At 38.3% G+C, this 17,461-nt stretch overlaps 2 protein-coding genes across 2 annotated transcripts in view; one reads left to right on the top strand and one right to left on the bottom strand.

The window, feature by feature from the left end:
- Positions 1-13,550, bottom strand: part of GEN1 (GEN1 Holliday junction 5' flap endonuclease) — a 31,476-nt gene extending 17,926 nt beyond the window's left edge. The window contains exons 1-4 of the mRNA XM_045980014.1: positions 13,468-13,550; positions 5,925-6,117; positions 5,063-5,249; positions 835-1,011 (exon numbers count right to left, since the gene is read on the bottom strand). Of these exons, the coding sequence (XP_045835970.1) occupies positions 835-1,011; positions 5,063-5,249; positions 5,925-6,085 (525 nt within the window). The 5' untranslated portion in view covers positions 6,086-6,117; positions 13,468-13,550. The remainder of the gene's footprint in view (positions 1-834; positions 1,012-5,062; positions 5,250-5,924; positions 6,118-13,467) is intronic.
- A 434-nt stretch (positions 13,551-13,984) lies between these two features.
- Positions 13,985-17,461, top strand: part of SMC6 (structural maintenance of chromosomes 6) — a 78,649-nt gene continuing 75,172 nt past the window's right edge. Inside the window, exon 1 of the mRNA XM_045979639.1 lies at positions 13,985-14,208. The gene's annotated coding sequence lies outside the window, so the exon portion shown is untranslated. The remainder of the gene's footprint in view (positions 14,209-17,461) is intronic.

Here is a 17,461-nt window from a genome sequence, read left to right as displayed (position 1 = left end):
TATTATTATTGGCTGTATAGAATTACATAAAAGCACTAATAAAATGGACTAATAAAATGGACTCTGAGGCAGTCTTTCAGTGGGAACACTATTAGCATTTTCAGAGATAAGAGAATCATCTGGCAAGAGGTTTAGCTTTCTTGGCTCTAATCTACCAAATGTCAATATAATCTCCCTTGCTCAACTTTGAAGAGTTACAACCAAAATTTCCCCTGGCAATACCTCTCTAAATGAGAACTATGGCTGTGTTTAATCACTCCTAGAAATGGGCATTTGAAGGGTGACTGAGTGGCTCAGTCAGTTAAGCACCTGACTTCAGTTTAGGCCATGATCTCAGGGTCCTGGGATCAAGCCCAGTGTCAGGATCTGCGCTCAGCTCTTCCCCCTGCTCATCGTGCTCTCTCTCTCAAATAAATAAATAAATTCTTAAAAAAAAAAAAAAGCGGCATTCGGGTTGTTTGCCTCATTTCTGTATTTACTAACAACGCTGCAATTAACATCCTTGTACATCTCTTCTTGCATATTTACAGGTGTTTTTGAGGATAAATTACTAAAAATGGAAATTCTGGGTCAAAGCAAGACATTTCATATGCATTTTTATAATACATTATTGAAACTGACTTAGAATTAAGTCATGTGAAACAAATCAAGCCCTTAAAAGAGAAATCCACTTTTCAGAAAAAATGAACTATATGTCAATATTTGTAACCACATTTCATTTCATTTAGCAACTGTTATGTGCCAGGCATTATGGTAAGTATTTTACACCATTTAATAATCGCTTTTCAAAAGGCACTCTGTGGAACAAATGCTGAAAATGAGAAAGAAAAGTACCTTAGTATTCATAGTGAAATTCCTATAAACAGTCTGGGCGCCATACAGGAAAGCATCCCCATCATCAGTGAGGCAGCCGTCTACGTTACCACTGGCATTAAGATAAGCACACATGGCTTCCGCTTCCCCAGCAGCTTGGACCCAGGGAATTCCTAAGCAATCCAGCATATCAAGACACTGAAAAGAAAACACAGATGCAAGAAATCTAAGAACACCATTTTATTGCTATTATTTTCCGGTGTTAGTAAATGACTTCTGTGTTATAAATATTAATTGTTAACTATTTAGGTGTTTTACAAATTGTGATATTTAAGAAACGGTTGGAAATCTGAATACTGAATACTTTATGGCATTAAAGAATGCTAAACTTTAGGTGTGATAATAAGAAATATAGTTCAGTTATGTTTTTATTTTTAAAGAGTCCTTATTTTTTTGACCAAGATATTGAAATACTGAGACTGAGGCAATATTATGCGTGGGATTTGCTTCAGAATGACATGGGAGTAGGGAGTGAGTGGGGACACAGATAAAACAAGATTGGCTGAGAGCTGCTAATTGGTCAAGATTGATGATGGGTTACTTTTATATTGATTTAAAATTTTCTATAATGAAAGCTTTAAAAATGTCAATTAAAAAGCAATCCACATTCAATTAAAAATTAATTTAAAAATTACATTTTGGGCACACCTGGGAGATTCAGTTGGTTAAGTATCTGCCTTCAGCTCAGGTCAGGATCTCAGAGTCCTAGAATTGAGCCCCAAGTTGGGTTTCCTGCTTAGCAGAGAGTCTGCTTCTCCCTCCCCCTCTGCTCTCCGCACCCACCCCCACTCATTCTTTCTACTAAGTAAAATCTTTTTAAAAAGCTACATTTTAGAAAAAGCATTAGTCAATTTTCACTGTTTTGTTCAATGTTATCTCAAGATTTAAAAGAAATCTTTAAATGATTATTAATTACATTAAGATTTACATCTGCAAAACTATAAGAATTCCTCTCACATGATGGTCAACTTAATATGAGCTCTTCCAAAGAAGATGCTGCTATCAAATTTTACTTGAGACCTTACAGTTTTCTTCTTTTCCTCTACCATGTCCATACAATGAAACTCTCATGTTGTGGGAAAGCACATAGGGGCCAGTTGTTGATTTGTTCCCCAAAGTCAATGTCTATGCAGGGTGGTTCTAGCCATGTGCTCATTTATAAATAATCCTCTGTGAGTTTCCTTTGTGTTACAAGTTGAACCCAGATGAACATCTTGTAGTCTAGCCTTACAGCCTAGGGCACTCTTTCTTGTCACCTATGCACTTTATAATGAGAAATACTGGGAATGGCAAGGAAAAGAGGCTTTTAACCTGTAGTTTCTAGAGACTGATGCTGTAAATACCATCTTTTGCTTTAACTGACTGCTTGCATGATTATTACATAATAAAAACCTCTGCCAGATGTTGCCCAAGGCAGACAGGGTTCAAAAAGACAAATTACTATGTTGGGGGAAAAAAAGGTACTTTCCAGGTCTCTGGCTGGGTGACTTTAGAGAGATAGTTTTGATACTTCTGCATTCTTCTAGATAAGAAATATCCTTCCGGGGCACCTGGGTGGCTCAGTTGGTTAAGCATCTGCCTTCAACTCAGGATCAAGCCTCATGTCCAGCTCCCTGCTCAGCGAGGAGTCTACTTCTCCCTCCCCCTCTTTTTCTCCCCCGTTTGAGATCCTTCTCTCTCATTCTTAAATAAATAAATAAAATCTTAAAAAAGAAAGAAAGAAAGAAAGATCCTTTCATAATAAACAAGAGAGTTTGGAAGTTATTTCAGATTCCTGCATTATTTGTCATTCCAACTCTTCAAAAACCAGCACAGAATTTGGGATGAGGCTGGTTATAAACTTCCCTACCCTAAGTCTATCATGTGGGGTGATATTAGAGGAAAACCAATTTGTGTTTCATCCTTATACCTAAAAGACGGCAGTAGGTTAGCAAGAAGTAGGGCCTAGTAACTAAGAGTACAGATAAATGAAAATGAATTTTTTATTCATTCAGGCAACACTGAACAGTGACACAAAATGCTTAGAACACCACAACTACTACAATTACTACAATAAAGAAATAGAAATGGAGCAATTTTCTCAAGAAGAGATGAACATCTTGTTACTTTACACTGGCTATTTCATGCCCTCGGTATGTGGACCATAGATATTTCCAGGAACAGACAATGTAAGAAATAATTAGAATCTAGTACAGATATTTTCTTCAACTACTGATAGTCATTATGGTGAAAGGATCACTAACTGGAAACTATTTTTTAAGATCACATTATAAATAGAAAATAAAATTTCAAGAGAAAAATGATTATTATTTTATGTAATATCTTTAAAAAAAAAGAAAATTTTAACCACAATTAAAAAGAAAAACGGGATGCCTGGGTGGTTCAGTTGGTTAAGCATCTGCTTTTGGCTCAGGTCATGATCCCGGGGTCCTGGGTTCAAGCCCTGCATGAGGCTCCCTGCTCGGCTGGGAGCTTGCTTCTGTCTCTTCCTCTGCCTGCTACTCCCCCTGCTTGTGCTCTCCCCCTCTCTTTCCCTGTCAAATAAATAAAATCTTTTTAAAAAAGAAAGAAAGAAAAGAAAAATGGAGATATGAGTTAAAAGCAAATATAATAGGAGTATATATCTTTAACATAAAGAACTTGAACAACAACAACAAATTAAAACTTCAAAAGATTCGTCAGGCAAGGACAATGCCATCTATCAACTGAGACACTAAAAACTAAAATGTTTAACTTTACCATTAAAAGACCAATACACAGAGGCACCTGGGTGGCTCAGTGGGTTAAAGCCTCTGCCTTCGGCTTAGGTCATGATCCCAGGGTCCTGGGATCAAGCCCCACATTGGGCTCTCTGCTAGGCAGGGAGCCTGTTCTGCCTCTCTCTGCCTACTTGTGATCTCTCTCTCTGTCAAATAAATAAATAAAATCTTTAAAAAAAAAAACGACCAATACACATTAAGTATGTATTATATGTATTACCTAAACAAATGTTTTTGGTTTTGTATACTAAATAATACAAAGATAAGCATCCTAGCACCCAATGTTCTTCAGGCATACTGAAATTGCACATCTCAGATCTCTGCTGGTGAAAGTGATTGGCGAGAACTATAAAATCATTCCCAAACTTTGGTCTATCCATCCCACTTTGGGCAATTTATCTTAACAACCCAAGTCACAAGAAAAAACTATGTACACAAAAAAATCTTCATCATAATTTCACAAATAATAGAGAATGAAAAGCAAACATATATGCAATCATGAGGGGATGATTTCATAGCTTTTTGTAGTATTTCATACATGCTACACAACCATTACTAGTTATAGATTTGGATAGAATGTGGCAAAAGGGAAATATGGGTACTATATGTTAAGTTAAAAGTCCGAGATAAAAATCTCGTGTGAGGACACCTGGGTGGCTCAGTCAATTAAGTGTCAGACTTTTGCTGTCAGCCCAGGTCATGATCTCAGGGTTGTGCACTTCGTGCTGGACAGGAAGCCACCTTATGATTCTCTCTCTCAGGGCACTGGGTGGCTCAGTGGGTTAAAGCCTCTGCCTTTGGCTCAGGTCATGATCCCAGGGTCCTGGGATCAAGCTCTGCATTGGGTTCTCTGCTCAGCGGGGAACCTGCTTCCCTTCCTCTCTCTCTGCCTGCCTCCTGCCTACTTGTGATCTCTGTCAAATAGATAAATAAAATCTTTAAAAAAAAAAAAAGATTCTCTCCCTCCAGACTCTCCCTCTGGAGTCCCCCCCCCAATGAATGAGTGAAGTATGAGCTCATTAGATCTCTACTCTAGGAAATTCTTTAAGTGCTGAAGATGTCATAATGGGTAACATATATCAGCTCCCTACTATGTAGTAGTTGAATTAGATATTGGATATGTTGATTTTTTTTTTTTTTTAATTTTCACCACATTCCTGCAAAGTGTTACTATCCTCATTGCACAGGTTAGAAAGTAAAGCAGATTTAATTTAAAAACCTTGCTCAACATCTCAGAATTTCCATATGCCAGAGCCAGGCTTGAACTTGGGTGAGTTTCACTACAGAATATAAACTCTCTTCTATATCCCCACTGGCCTAGTTACAGTAAGATTAGTGACTATTAAAGATTATGATATAACAACCTATATCAGAATAAAATGCATTCTCTAACTCAAATCAGAATTATTAAATCATATCTAAACACTCACCTCTTTTAAAACTGATTTAAAATGTGATCTCCCTGTTCTTTGAGACCATGTTTTTCCTGAAGGCCCATATCGAATCTCATTCCTCCTGCTTATGACATCAGCTTTCAGCTTTGGGGGTTCCCCTTCCATAACGAACACCAGTTTTACATCCATCAGTGTTAAACAGGAGATACGAAAAAATAAGTTCCTTAAATATAAAAATCAGTAACTCATTAATAATCAGATGCTGATGGCAAAAGTCAACATAGCAATATGACATAATGGCAAGAACATCAGACAAGTACCAAAAAGGTTACATGCAATCACATTTTATGTATTCATATTCTGTTTTCAGTGAACTGAGAAACCACTGAATGTTTTTAAGCAGAAGAGATTTATGACGGTTCTCAGTGCTACATGGAAAACGGTTTAGAGGAGGAGGAGGCCAGGAGCTGAGGAAGGAAAACTCATGAAAGACATCATTTCAGTACAGATGAGAGATGATGGTGTCACACACTGAGGTCCTGCCTCTGGACGTCGACAGAAGTTTCTGAACACAAGGAATATTCTGGAAGTAGAACTGACAAGACTCCCTGATAGACTGGATGCAAGGCGGGGCCAAACACAGAATGGCTCCCAAATTTCTGACTTCTAGTCAGCAAACCATCCTGGTGGATATGGGAAGTAGGCAGCTAGGTCAGTGAATCTGGAGCTCAAATGTGTGAGCTATCGATTTATTAGAGATGGCAGAGACCAACATGTTAATAACATATTTTCAAATCTCAAAATGGACAGCAACAACAAAGAAACAACGTGGAAACAAAACCAAGACATGACCTGCTTATGTAATCATACATTTATGTCCTAAGAACGTTTACTATACCTGAGGTGGGGCTTCATGACGGTTCCAATCATTTTTTTGACTGTCTGTGCTTCACATACCCAGAGACTCAGATCAACTGCAATGGTTTTCCCACAGAGATTATGCAACTGGAGGTGCTGCTTTACAGGCTCCAAAATTGGCCACAAGTCATTCACGCCCATTCTGGTGATTGCCTGCTGTTATCTGAAACACACTTTGTAATATGGACTGTTAAAGACACAGGAGCTCAGAACAGAAATTCACACAATATATTCTATGTTTGTTTAGGATAATTCATAAATAGAGAACTCTCCTTATTTCCTTCATTAGGCAGCTTTTTGGAATGCTTCAAGAACATCTGAAACCTTAACAGTGGTGGTAATTTCCCTACTAGCTACAAAAATACTGATGCAACTAATGGATTAAGTTATTTGCAAATGGTACCATGCTGGATTTGTCCTTAAAAATCCACTCCTTACCAAATACCGGTTTCTTCGGAGTACTGAAAAATAAAGTTATTTTTAAATTCAGTGGAACCCAAATGTCAATGGTCTTTTCCCTCCTCATTCTCTCTTCTTGTCTATGTTCTCTTTAGCAGTGGTTGAGAATAATGTTTCTTACATGGTTATATTAAGATTGCATGAAATTTACAAAATAAAAGGGGAAAAAAAACCCCAAATAGTAGTAATTGGCTTTGTTCCAGCTGTTAACAAGCAATAACAAATGCAGAGATGGGTACCAGCGATGCTGCAAATCATATTTGTCTTCAGAATTCACTCCTTGATTTACATACCTAAAGCAAGAATAGGACTAGTTTTCTATCATAATCAGGAAATACAAGAAAACAAAGGCAAAGAAGTATGCAAATAAGTAAACTAAGGCAAAAACAGTAGGAGGTCAATGGAAAATGGGGGGGGCATAAAATGGAGTTGGAGACATATGAAATTATCTTTTTAAAAAGATGGCTTTTCAAATTGCAAAGTCATATATGTTTATTGTGGAAAGATTAAATAAAAAATCTTTGAAAGGACAAAAAATTTTAAATCACTTATACTGCCACTATTCAAAGAAAACTGTTAAACTCTTCAGTTTACAAGGCATTTTAAAAACAAAATTGACTTAAACTCTGCTATTCTAACCTGCTTTGGTATTTTCTACAGTCTACTTTTTCCTAATTAAACACCTATGTCTGTTTTTCTCTTACTTTATTATTATTTGATGAGCGTATTATGTAGTATTTGCAATGATGATTCAGTCTCACTCTACAAACATAATTGAGATTATCATCCTCTTAACAATTACCTTAATTCATTCCAGAAACACAGGTAGCATACAAAAAATACTACAAAACCCTATCACTATGCAAAACACAAACCAATGCAAACCCATTCTAAATAAAAAATACTGTGTTGTCTGTTCCTTTAACAGATTCCACAGCAAAAGCAAATTTTCTCAAATTATACATAGTTACAAAGAAAACAAATGCTGGGCTGTTGTTATTTTCTCTGCACTTTTCAGAATCTTAATTTTACATTGTGGCCAGGGCCACTTTTAGTAGTATTTTGTGTATTCATTTTTTTAATGAAGAATTGATCCAGTATTTGCTGATATGTCACTTTACAAAGAAAAAACACACATTGTTAAATGCAAGGTATAAAGAATTAGGTAGTCTATTTCACATAAGCAGCCCCACTGGTTCAATGTTGCATTGTGGCATTGATTCAAAGATAAGGTTTTATCTCTGTTAATGTGAAAAGTTGTAGTTAATTCTGGACAGAGTGGAGACACATGTATTTTCTAAGTTATTGTGAAAGGAAATAAGACTTTCACAGTCTTAAATATCAGAATGTATAAAATTCAGAAGTAGAAAATTTGGGAGGGACATTTTTGTTGACAGTTTTGCTTTTCTTTTATTTGTAATTCAAGTTGTGCATACCAGAATGGATTGTTACTGAAGAAAATTCTGCTATTTCTCTCTCTGGAGGAATGTTATCATATTTCATTTAAAGGTGACCCTGACTCTAGCTGTCAAAATTTTAAATACAGGTATCTTCTGATTAGCAAAAGCTCTCCCAGGAATTTAAGATACGCTCTTAGCTGTGAGCAGATTTATATAAAAGAATATCAACTGTAGCACTGTTTATAATAGTAAAACAAAGAACCACATGTCCATCAAGGAGTACCTTAATAAATTATGGCATGTTCAAAAAAACAGGAAAAAAAAATGGGATAGATCTACTTGTATAGTCTCCAAGTTTTCAAATGAAAACAGGTACAAAATAGGTTATGTATCAGGGATGACTATAGTTTAGGAAGGGGAAGAAGAATTATTCTTCAAAGTACATACCTTTTTTTTTTAATAATCATATGCATACATTATTTTTCAAATTAAAAAAAAAAGTTCAGGGGCGCCTGGGTGGCTCAGTGGATTAAGCCGCTGCCTTCAGCTCAGGTCATGATCTCAGGGTCCTGAGATTGAGCCCCGCATGGGCCCTGCTCAGCGGGGAGCCTGTTTTCCCCTCTCTCTGCCTGCCTGTATGCCTACTTGGGATCTCTGTCTGTCAAATAAATAAATAAAATCTTAAAAAAAAAAATCTATAAAGGTTGGGGAAATAAAACTAGAAATCTTTAGGTGGTTTATTTCTTGCCTAAATATTAAGAGATCAAATTTGACTATAGTTCATGGGTCAAATTAAAAAGCAAGGTTCTGCAAATTTACAAGTACCTCGTATCAAATCTGACTTGAGTATGGCTCTTCTAGGGATGAGTGATTCACATTCTCTTGTTTCCTTCAGATTCTCTAGGAGCTAGTCATGTGGACTTAGACAAGGCTCATTTTTTCCTCTGGCCTTTCCTGCTCACAGGTTCCTTCCTTCCAGTCTTATCTCTAATGCTTCATTACATGAGTTGACCACACATATATAAGTAAATAATAATGACTGAAGATTCCCATCTAGTGCAGTGTTGTTTATGATGGCACAGATAAACACACATTTATGTAACGGACTACAATGCATATTATATTCCTTCTGAAGGCTGTAGAAAAAAATTAGAGCCGTTGATGAGGTAGAGTCTTGATTTTACAAACTGTAATCCTCTAAATATTTCAAGCATATTAGGAACATTTTTTAAAGAATTTAATGAAATATTAATTCACTAGGGCAGCCAAGCATGGGAAAAAATAAGACTACAACTGATTCTATTAAAACATTAAAATTCCACAGATTGGATCCCTTAAGCAAGACCAAGAGGGCTTTCAACTAAGCCCATAAATAATGTTTTTTAAAGATTTTATTTATTTATTGGGGCAGGGGGAGAGGGAACAGGGACAGGGGGAGGGGCAGTGGGAGAAGAAAACTCCCTGCTGAGCAGGGAGCCAGATTAGAGACTCCATTGCAAGCCCCTGGGATAGGTGACCTGAGCCAAAGGCAGATGTTTAACCCACTAAGCCACCCAGGCAACCCAATAATATTTTTAATATAACATGATTATTACATTTAAAACTTAATTCTTCATGCCATTTTATTTTCTTTTGTCAGCATAAACCTAGTTTAAAGAATGAGCATCCACAGTTTGGTTACAGAACCACCGCACTGGTAGCTGAACAATTATCAGTAATGTCTACCTAGGATATCCATTTTGGCTCTTCCTTTATTAAAATGTAAGAGAAGGCTACAAAGTTGTAACCACAGTTACTTAAACACAACTGTTATGAACCATGTAGGCAAAAAGAATAACAGAATTATCTGTTGGTTCCTAGGAAGCAAAATTTGAGTTACTATCTCTGAGCTAAAGTGTTTTCTTCTCCACTTTTCCTAAGTTATGTGGTATTTTCCAGAAAACTGTCTCTTTCATTGCCAATCTTTTTGGTCACCATATTTTAAAATCTATCTCAAAGCTTTTAAAAAGACTTTGATACCTTACCCCACACTCCCCACGTAGCTATTGAAATGGATTTCAAAAAGAGGAGAGTCTCTTTGTGCTCCCCAAACACATACCTATAGAACAGTAATGCTTGGCTCGTTTCTTTCATTAGCATCATGATAGAATTCCTGATGCCGTGAAATATTTTTTCTTCACTTTTTTCTCTGAATGATAGGAATCAAGGGGACATTTTAATAGGAGCTAGCTTTTATGACATGCCCCCCAAAATCTTTTTTCTCTAACTTTACATTAATGAACTTGTTAGACCTTCTTGAATTACAAGATTTTATAACGCCTTCACTGTTTTTATCTAAAAAATAATGAATTAGAACTAGGCCAAGCAACATTAAAAGGGCTGGGAGTGGGCATGGGAATTGCAAAGTGAGCAGGAAGAATTCGAGGAAGAATATTTTTAGAGGCAGAGGCAGACTACACACACTAGAAAGGACATTATTGCTGAGTCTCCTTTGAAGACTCTATAATGAACTCTTCTCCAGTCTCCCTCATATTACTTATCCCACTTCATACGACATCTCCCCTGGGCTGTTAACTAGAATACCAAATTCCCTACTTTACCTTCATGTGGATGCATGATATGCATTTAACTCTTGATTCCACCACCTCGCCTCAAAACTGTTTTACTTCCAGTTGCTTAGGCCATAAACCTAGGAGTCCTCGATTCTTCTCTTTACTCAGCTCTCCAATGCCCTCCCCATCAGCAAATCCTCTACAAGATATACCCGAAATACCCATATCTAGTGACAGAACTCTGGCGTTGCCTATAGACAAACTTTAACAGTCTTCCAAATCGCCTCCCTGCTTCCACTTTTTACTACCCTCCTCTCCTACACAATCATTCTCCTTCTAAAAGCCTAAGTGATCCTGTTTAAAAACCTAAAACATGTTAAGATCATCATCTGCCTGTTTGTCACATGTGCATCTATTCCTTCTGTTTATTACATTAATTTACTTCTTCATTTATGGTGCTATCTTAGAGCCAGTTATAAAATACAGAAAAAAATATGTAAAATTACATGAGTGTTCTACATGTAATACATTATTGTAAAATACTATTTTAGGATTCTCTTCATTAGATCCATGATCTAAATCAGTTAAGTTTAGAATGCATGTTCCTTTTGAAAATTATTCCTAAAAACAGAATATATTAAGAATACCAAGTAGTCCAGAAAGGGTAAAATTATGTAAAATGTATATTTTATGAAAAAATAACATCATGTTCTAAGAATGCAGTTAATCCTAAATATCTATTCCTGGGATCTATTGTTTTCCATTCCTTGCCATTTCTTTGCTCCAGTGCTTCCTCTGTACATTAAGCTTCAACAATAACATTGTAAAAGCATATAATGTTCCAAAAAGGGACAGAATGCCACAGCTTTTAAGATATTCAAGTACAACTACACTGGAAGACAGAACAGATGGTTTTTGAATGAGGTCATGATCATCAGCCTGAGGTTACTTGATGAGGTTACTTGAAAACAGCTCAGCATTAAACACAACATATATCAAAGTCTCTCACAACTACGTAAAATTTTCTCATATTTTTCAGTAAGGTACAATTTGAAAAAATCGTGGTGTGGGATGTGGTGAGTCTCTACTCCCATCTTCATAATGTAGTACTTTCACTGACATCAATCTGATCACGCAATCAGTGTATTCTTACATATAAAAAGTCTCCTTAACATATTAACAATTCTTAAGAATTAATGTGACACAAGAATATTTATATGAATCAACAAGTCATAACAACCCACAGTAAATAACTTTATAACCTATTAGTTGCTTCAATTTATTTAGTTTAGTGAAGAAACATTAGACTTGGAATTAGAAACCTAGGATATTGGTCTTGGATATAATACTGAAGCTGTATGACCTTGGGAAGACATTTAACCCATCTACAAAATGGGAGGTACTAAACCAGATGAACTATAGAATTCTGATATTCTTTGAACCTCCTGACCAATTTTGGTAGCTTGTACTAAAATAAAACCAATCTATTCTAGATACTACTGCTTGACAGAAAGAACACAAATTTCTAGTTTGAAAAAGCTCTCAAGAATTCACTACAGGTTAAAATAAAACAAATCCTTTGATGTAACCATATGGTGCCCATAAATCAATTTATGCTCCTAAAACTTCCTTAAAAGCTAATAAGCTTTTATTGGTTAATTATAAAACTGAATGAGGTGAGAAAAGCACAGAGCCTTGCTAATTCCACTAATGAATCAAATTTTAAAGAACATAAAAAGAGGTCAGTGGTTTGATTTATGCAAAAATACACATTTTATTAAACCAACAGTTTCCCAATTTTATTTGTTTTAAGCAAAAACATTAGGAAAAAACTTTTTAACAACAAAACAAGAAATATTTTAAGTTTCCCAGTTCCCACTTACAAGACTACTTTCACATTTTTCACATAAAAATAGGTAAATGGTTTATTTCAGTTCAAGATTGGACTGTATGGGATTTCCACCTAATTTCACTAATTAATGCTTTTTTTAATTCTTTCTTCAATTTTATTTTCATATGAATTTAGCATAAACTTTGAAGCATAATATACGCCAGACTTACAGTTAAGTGTTTATTAAATACCTACTATGTACCAGGAACTCTAGATGCTAGATACAATAATGAGAGATAAAGCTCTGCATTTAAGGACTTTATTAGGGCAAGTGAGACTAGAGATGGAAAGAGAATTACAGCAACGTGACAAGGACAGGCGAAGTTAAGGTATGCTACAGGAGTACATAAATACCTTACCTAATACTGAGCATCAAGGAGGGTTTCCTAAAGGAAGTGCCATTGACCAGAAACCACCCAACTGTTCCCCATTGTTTACCAACAAGGACCACTTAAGACTAGATGTTGTACTGTTTTAGTCTATTTTGACCAGGTCCTACTTTTCATTGCGCCATGGCAAGGGCCACCATGGGAATAAGATACATGTGATTCACTTTAGAAGCAAAAGCTCACTTCCATGGAAGGAATTCATTACTGGAGCCCAGACAATTGTCATCTATTGGGGGTGAAGCAGCGTAGCGGTAAATGCCACTTTTCCCCATCTAAGGGAAGACTGTGGAATATAGGAAATTGAGTTTTGGACTAGATCAACGTAGTCAGTTAAACAGTTGTGTAAAGACCTAAGAGGTCGATTAATGTCTGGGTAAGAACAGCACTGAAAGCTACGCCAAGAAACTGAAAACTCCGTTAGTTCCGGTATTTATTGAGGGGGAGGGATTTACAGTATAGGCTGGTGAGGGGAAAAGACTGTAAATAACCACAACGCCTTAAGGGAACCGCTATCATGGAAGTATTTCCAGAGCACAACACTGAAAAAGGAACACCCCGGTTAAACTACGCCTGCTTGGGCCTGGAACCGGGCGTGGGCTTTCGCCTACAGGGTGCCCGGGAGAACATCCAGGGGCCATTGGCCTCGGCGGAGAGGAGCGAGCGCGGGGCGACCGGGTCAAGCAAGCACGGCCGGATCGCGGCCAGGCGGCTCTCCCACCGTACTCCCAGTCGAGCCACTGACCGGGGTTCGGAGAAGCGCCCCAACCCAGCCTTTCAGAGGAGCAGAGGAAGGACGGGTCGGGGCCGCCTCTCCACGGTCCGCCGGACTTACCCGGACACCCCTTTCTCCTCGGTTTTGGAAGACGCCCCTCCGTCTTTCACCAGTTTGGCCTGAATCCTAACTACTGCTGCCTCCAAGTTTACAAATTTTCTCTTCTAAAAAAATAATAATAAGCGAAAGAAAAGGAAAAGTGCTCTTTCCTTTTTCCCTAAGCAAAGACTAACGCTTGGATCACAGCGCCCGGACCCGGGAAGTTGCCGTAGCACTTCTAATTCCGCGCCCCCTCCCTCGTGGCCCCGCCTCTTCCGGGAAGTAACCGTCCCCTGGCCGCGACCGCATTCTTTCACTAGGCTTTCCGGGCTTCCAGACGCTCGGCTCTACGCATGCTTGGAACTGTTGCCGGGGTGCTCCGAGTTCTCTTCCCTTTCACTTAGGCAAATCACCCGGCCCCGCGCGTCCAGCCGACGGGAGCCCTGCGAGCCTACCAGCTTCCCCGTCGGCCTAGGGGCACTTCCGGCCCCTCCTCTTAGACTCTAGTGGCGCGAAAACTCCGAACCGCGCACGCGCGGGCTGAGCCCCCCGCGGGAGGGGGGGCGGGGCGCAGGCGCGGAGTGTCCGGCGGTGGGCGCCGGGGCAGCCAGCCTCCTGCTTTCTCCCACCGCGGGCGCGCGGTTCCCCGCGGGCCAACGGCGGCTAGCCGAGGCCGAGACGCCCCAGGGTGCCCTTAGCGCCCCGCTGCACCAAGACAGCCGCCCCGATCGGGTTTCTTGGGGAGACTTGGACTTGTTCGAGGTAAGGTGAGGGCGCGCGCTGTCGCTCTCCCTTGCTCCGGATCCATCCCCTCGCTGCCCCCTTAGCCGGAGCCCTCCAGCCCACCTGGTGGCGGCTCGGTCACAGGAGCTGCGGCGGTGTCCAGGCTGTACCCGCGGGCCCGAGCGGTCCAGCCCGCCGGTGGGGATCTTCGGGCTTTCTCTGCGGTCGACACAGGTCTCCTCAACCGCGGGAAACTTGCCCGTGGCAGCTGGGGCCCTCCTCGGGCTCCGCTGGCGGGGCTGGCAAATCGGCTCGGGCTGTGGGACCCGGCGCCCGGCCCCTACCGGCCCTCGGCTTAGAGGAGTAGCTTGAGGGGATGCGATCCTGGGGGGAGAGTGGGTTCGGACCTCCGGCCGTCGAGCGAATCCGATACCTCACCAGCAGCAACTTAGTCTGTTTACCAGTGTATGCAGATAGCACTTTAATTAGATTTGTTGTTAAACCCCAGCGTCATGACAACGCAGATTGTATTCTGTCGGAAAATTAAATTGTAATGTTTGTAATGTCTGGAGGTTTTGTGATGGCATTTCTGTTCCCTCCTTTCCTGTGGAAATGAGCTGAAGAGGAATCCCGATTGGGAATTGCGGAACGCAAGACTAGGATAGAGAAACGGCTGTGGGACCAATAAGACTTGAGATAATACTGTGATGATTCCTGGAAAGAGAAACAATTTTGTGTATAAACCCTGAAGGCGGAATTTACGCGAGCGCTTATCACTCCGTGTATATTTCATGAGTAGGAGATTAAAAGCGGGTGTTTTAAGACAAGCTATTTCGGAATGTATATTCAAAGCAAAAAAAAAAAAAAAAAAAAAGTCCAAACTCCGTAACTTTTAGGTAACTGCTGTATATATAGTTTTTTAAAATATTCAATAACAAAAAAAGATAAAAGAAATTTTATCTGCAGGTATTAAATAGTAAGTAGTTCCTTGGGTGTGTGGGTGGAAGGGAACGTATTAGAATTTCTACTTCGATTTACTTTGTCTCATTCTAGTACTGTGTGAAATACACAGTGATAATTTTATGTTGAAATATGTATTCAAAATTTCTTTTTCTGCCTGGGTATGAGTACAGAGAATTTGGAGATCACTAGAATATTGCTTGTAAAACATGTTTTTTTGTAAGAGAACGACTGTTAGGTGACCCAGAGCTCTTTGGTATCACCTCTTCAAGTTTTAGTTCTTTTTCTGTAATTGGAGGAAAAGAACTGTAATACTTAACAGCAGGATTCTTAAATGTATGTGTGGTGGGAGGAGAATGTTTATAGCTCTATCTTTATTGATAATAAATACAAAGCATTTAGTATTGAGGTTGGCAACAAAAGTAAGTACAAATTCCCTAAAGATTTATTTTTCTGAGTGTCTAGACGTAGAATTTTATATAAAACCTACTTAAATGTTGACTTACCATTTTTTAGAACTAAGTTAGACAAATTAATCAAAGCTGTATTTGACTTACTTTCTGGAATCAATAAACAAGAAACTCAAAATTTTACCATAATGGTATGCATTATATTTAAGGCATAATTAGTTACATTTCACAGTTCTATACACACACATTAGTAAGTCCAGGTGACTGAGGGTCAAGTATAGTCACTTCTGTTAATGTTAGCATTTTGATTCACTAGTTAATGAGATACATCTTTTCTCATTTAACATACTTTCCGTAGTGACCAAATTCAAAATAATTTCTGTAGCTTTCTCAGCACCACTCCCAAATCTACCCTTACTGTGGAGTATATTTTGCTGCCTATTAACCTCTTCTTCTCAAATCCTAGAAACACTTTCAACTCAGTGTTTCCAGGCAAAATAAATGTATTATTTACCCCTTTTCTTTCCAAACCTTCACTGGGTACTTATTATGGCATTTAGCGTTGTGTGAAGATTATTTCTAAAAATGAAACACAAAATGAAGTTTTTTAAAGCCCCAAGTTTTAATTGGCTCAAATACTAACATTAGAAGGACACATCACAATACAATCCTTTTTGTAGTTTTATACATTAACGAAAGATAGATAAGAAGATGAATAAATTAATAGCCAATTTCACTGCCTATAAACAAACTTTATGTTCATGCCTGGAGGAACCTGGGCATTGAAGAGGTTTGACTTTGACAAACCTGGGTTTAGATATGAGTTCTGCTAAGTTACAGCTACTTGTGTCTGGGCAAAATATCTTCTTGAGTCTCAATATCCCCTTTTGTAAAATAAGGACAGTACTTTCAGGGATGTTGAGGATTAAAGGAGATAAAGTGTTTATCTCAAAAGCTAAGCATGTAATAAGTAGATATTTAACAAATGTTAATTCTACTCCCATTTCACCCATACTTTTAAATCTCTTGTTGGTTTCTTCTGTTCCTCTCATCCCTGATACTGTCACTGCTTTCGTTCAGTGCCCCCTCACCCTTAGTAGCTGGGCTCTTTTGGCCCTATTCACAGTCACCCTGTTTTATCTGTCCTCTAGTTTGAGGCGACAGGAATGTTATTGAAACATAAATCTGAGTGTTCAGATTTTATTATCTGGAATGTAGTCCTAAGTGCTTCCCAGTTTTGCTGATCTAGAATTGTTTGATAGATGGACTTTTGAATTTTTTTCACTTAACTCTATTATTTATTATGTATTGCATCTTATGATTTTATGGTCTATCCCAAGCAATGTGCTTAATTAGTTCACTACATTAAAAATGAGGTAGTTTAATGCAGAACTGAGTGTGTCCGTGGTGGTGGGAGGGGCAGGGTTGGAGATGCCCTCAATACAGTCCACAGCAGATTCAGATGTGGCAGCAATTTGCCTTTGTTTTTGACCATTATTTCCTTCTGTTTATACAGTTCTGTTACATTTGTTCCGACTGCTCTTAGTTCCTACTTGGGTATTAATGAGAAGCATGAATTATTAGATGGCTCACAATAAAATTTAAAATTTAGCCATTTATAATCCTGTTGAAGTGTATTTGATCTATCAAATTTCCTATTCACTTACTTGCTGTAATGAACTCTGGGTTACCGATTTTCCTTCTTGAACTTATTTTTTATTGATAGTTACGTATATGTTACTATTCTGCTCTGATTTGGTTCCTGTAGAGAGAGAGATGTATTCCTTAATTCTGACTTTTTTATTGTAAATAAACAAATGAAGAGCTTTATGATGTATTGAAAATAATGTATTGAAAATCCCAGAGGAGATTTTTTTTTTCCCTTTTGTATTTCAGAATATTAGAGGTATTTTTCTTTGTAC

This window comes from Meles meles, chromosome 15 (genome assembly GCF_922984935.1).
Source record: "Meles meles chromosome 15, mMelMel3.1 paternal haplotype, whole genome shotgun sequence".
Taxonomy (NCBI): domain Eukaryota; kingdom Metazoa; phylum Chordata; class Mammalia; order Carnivora; family Mustelidae; genus Meles; species Meles meles.
Note: the sequence above shows the minus strand (reverse complement) of the source record. Positions and strands in the feature narration are given on the sequence as shown.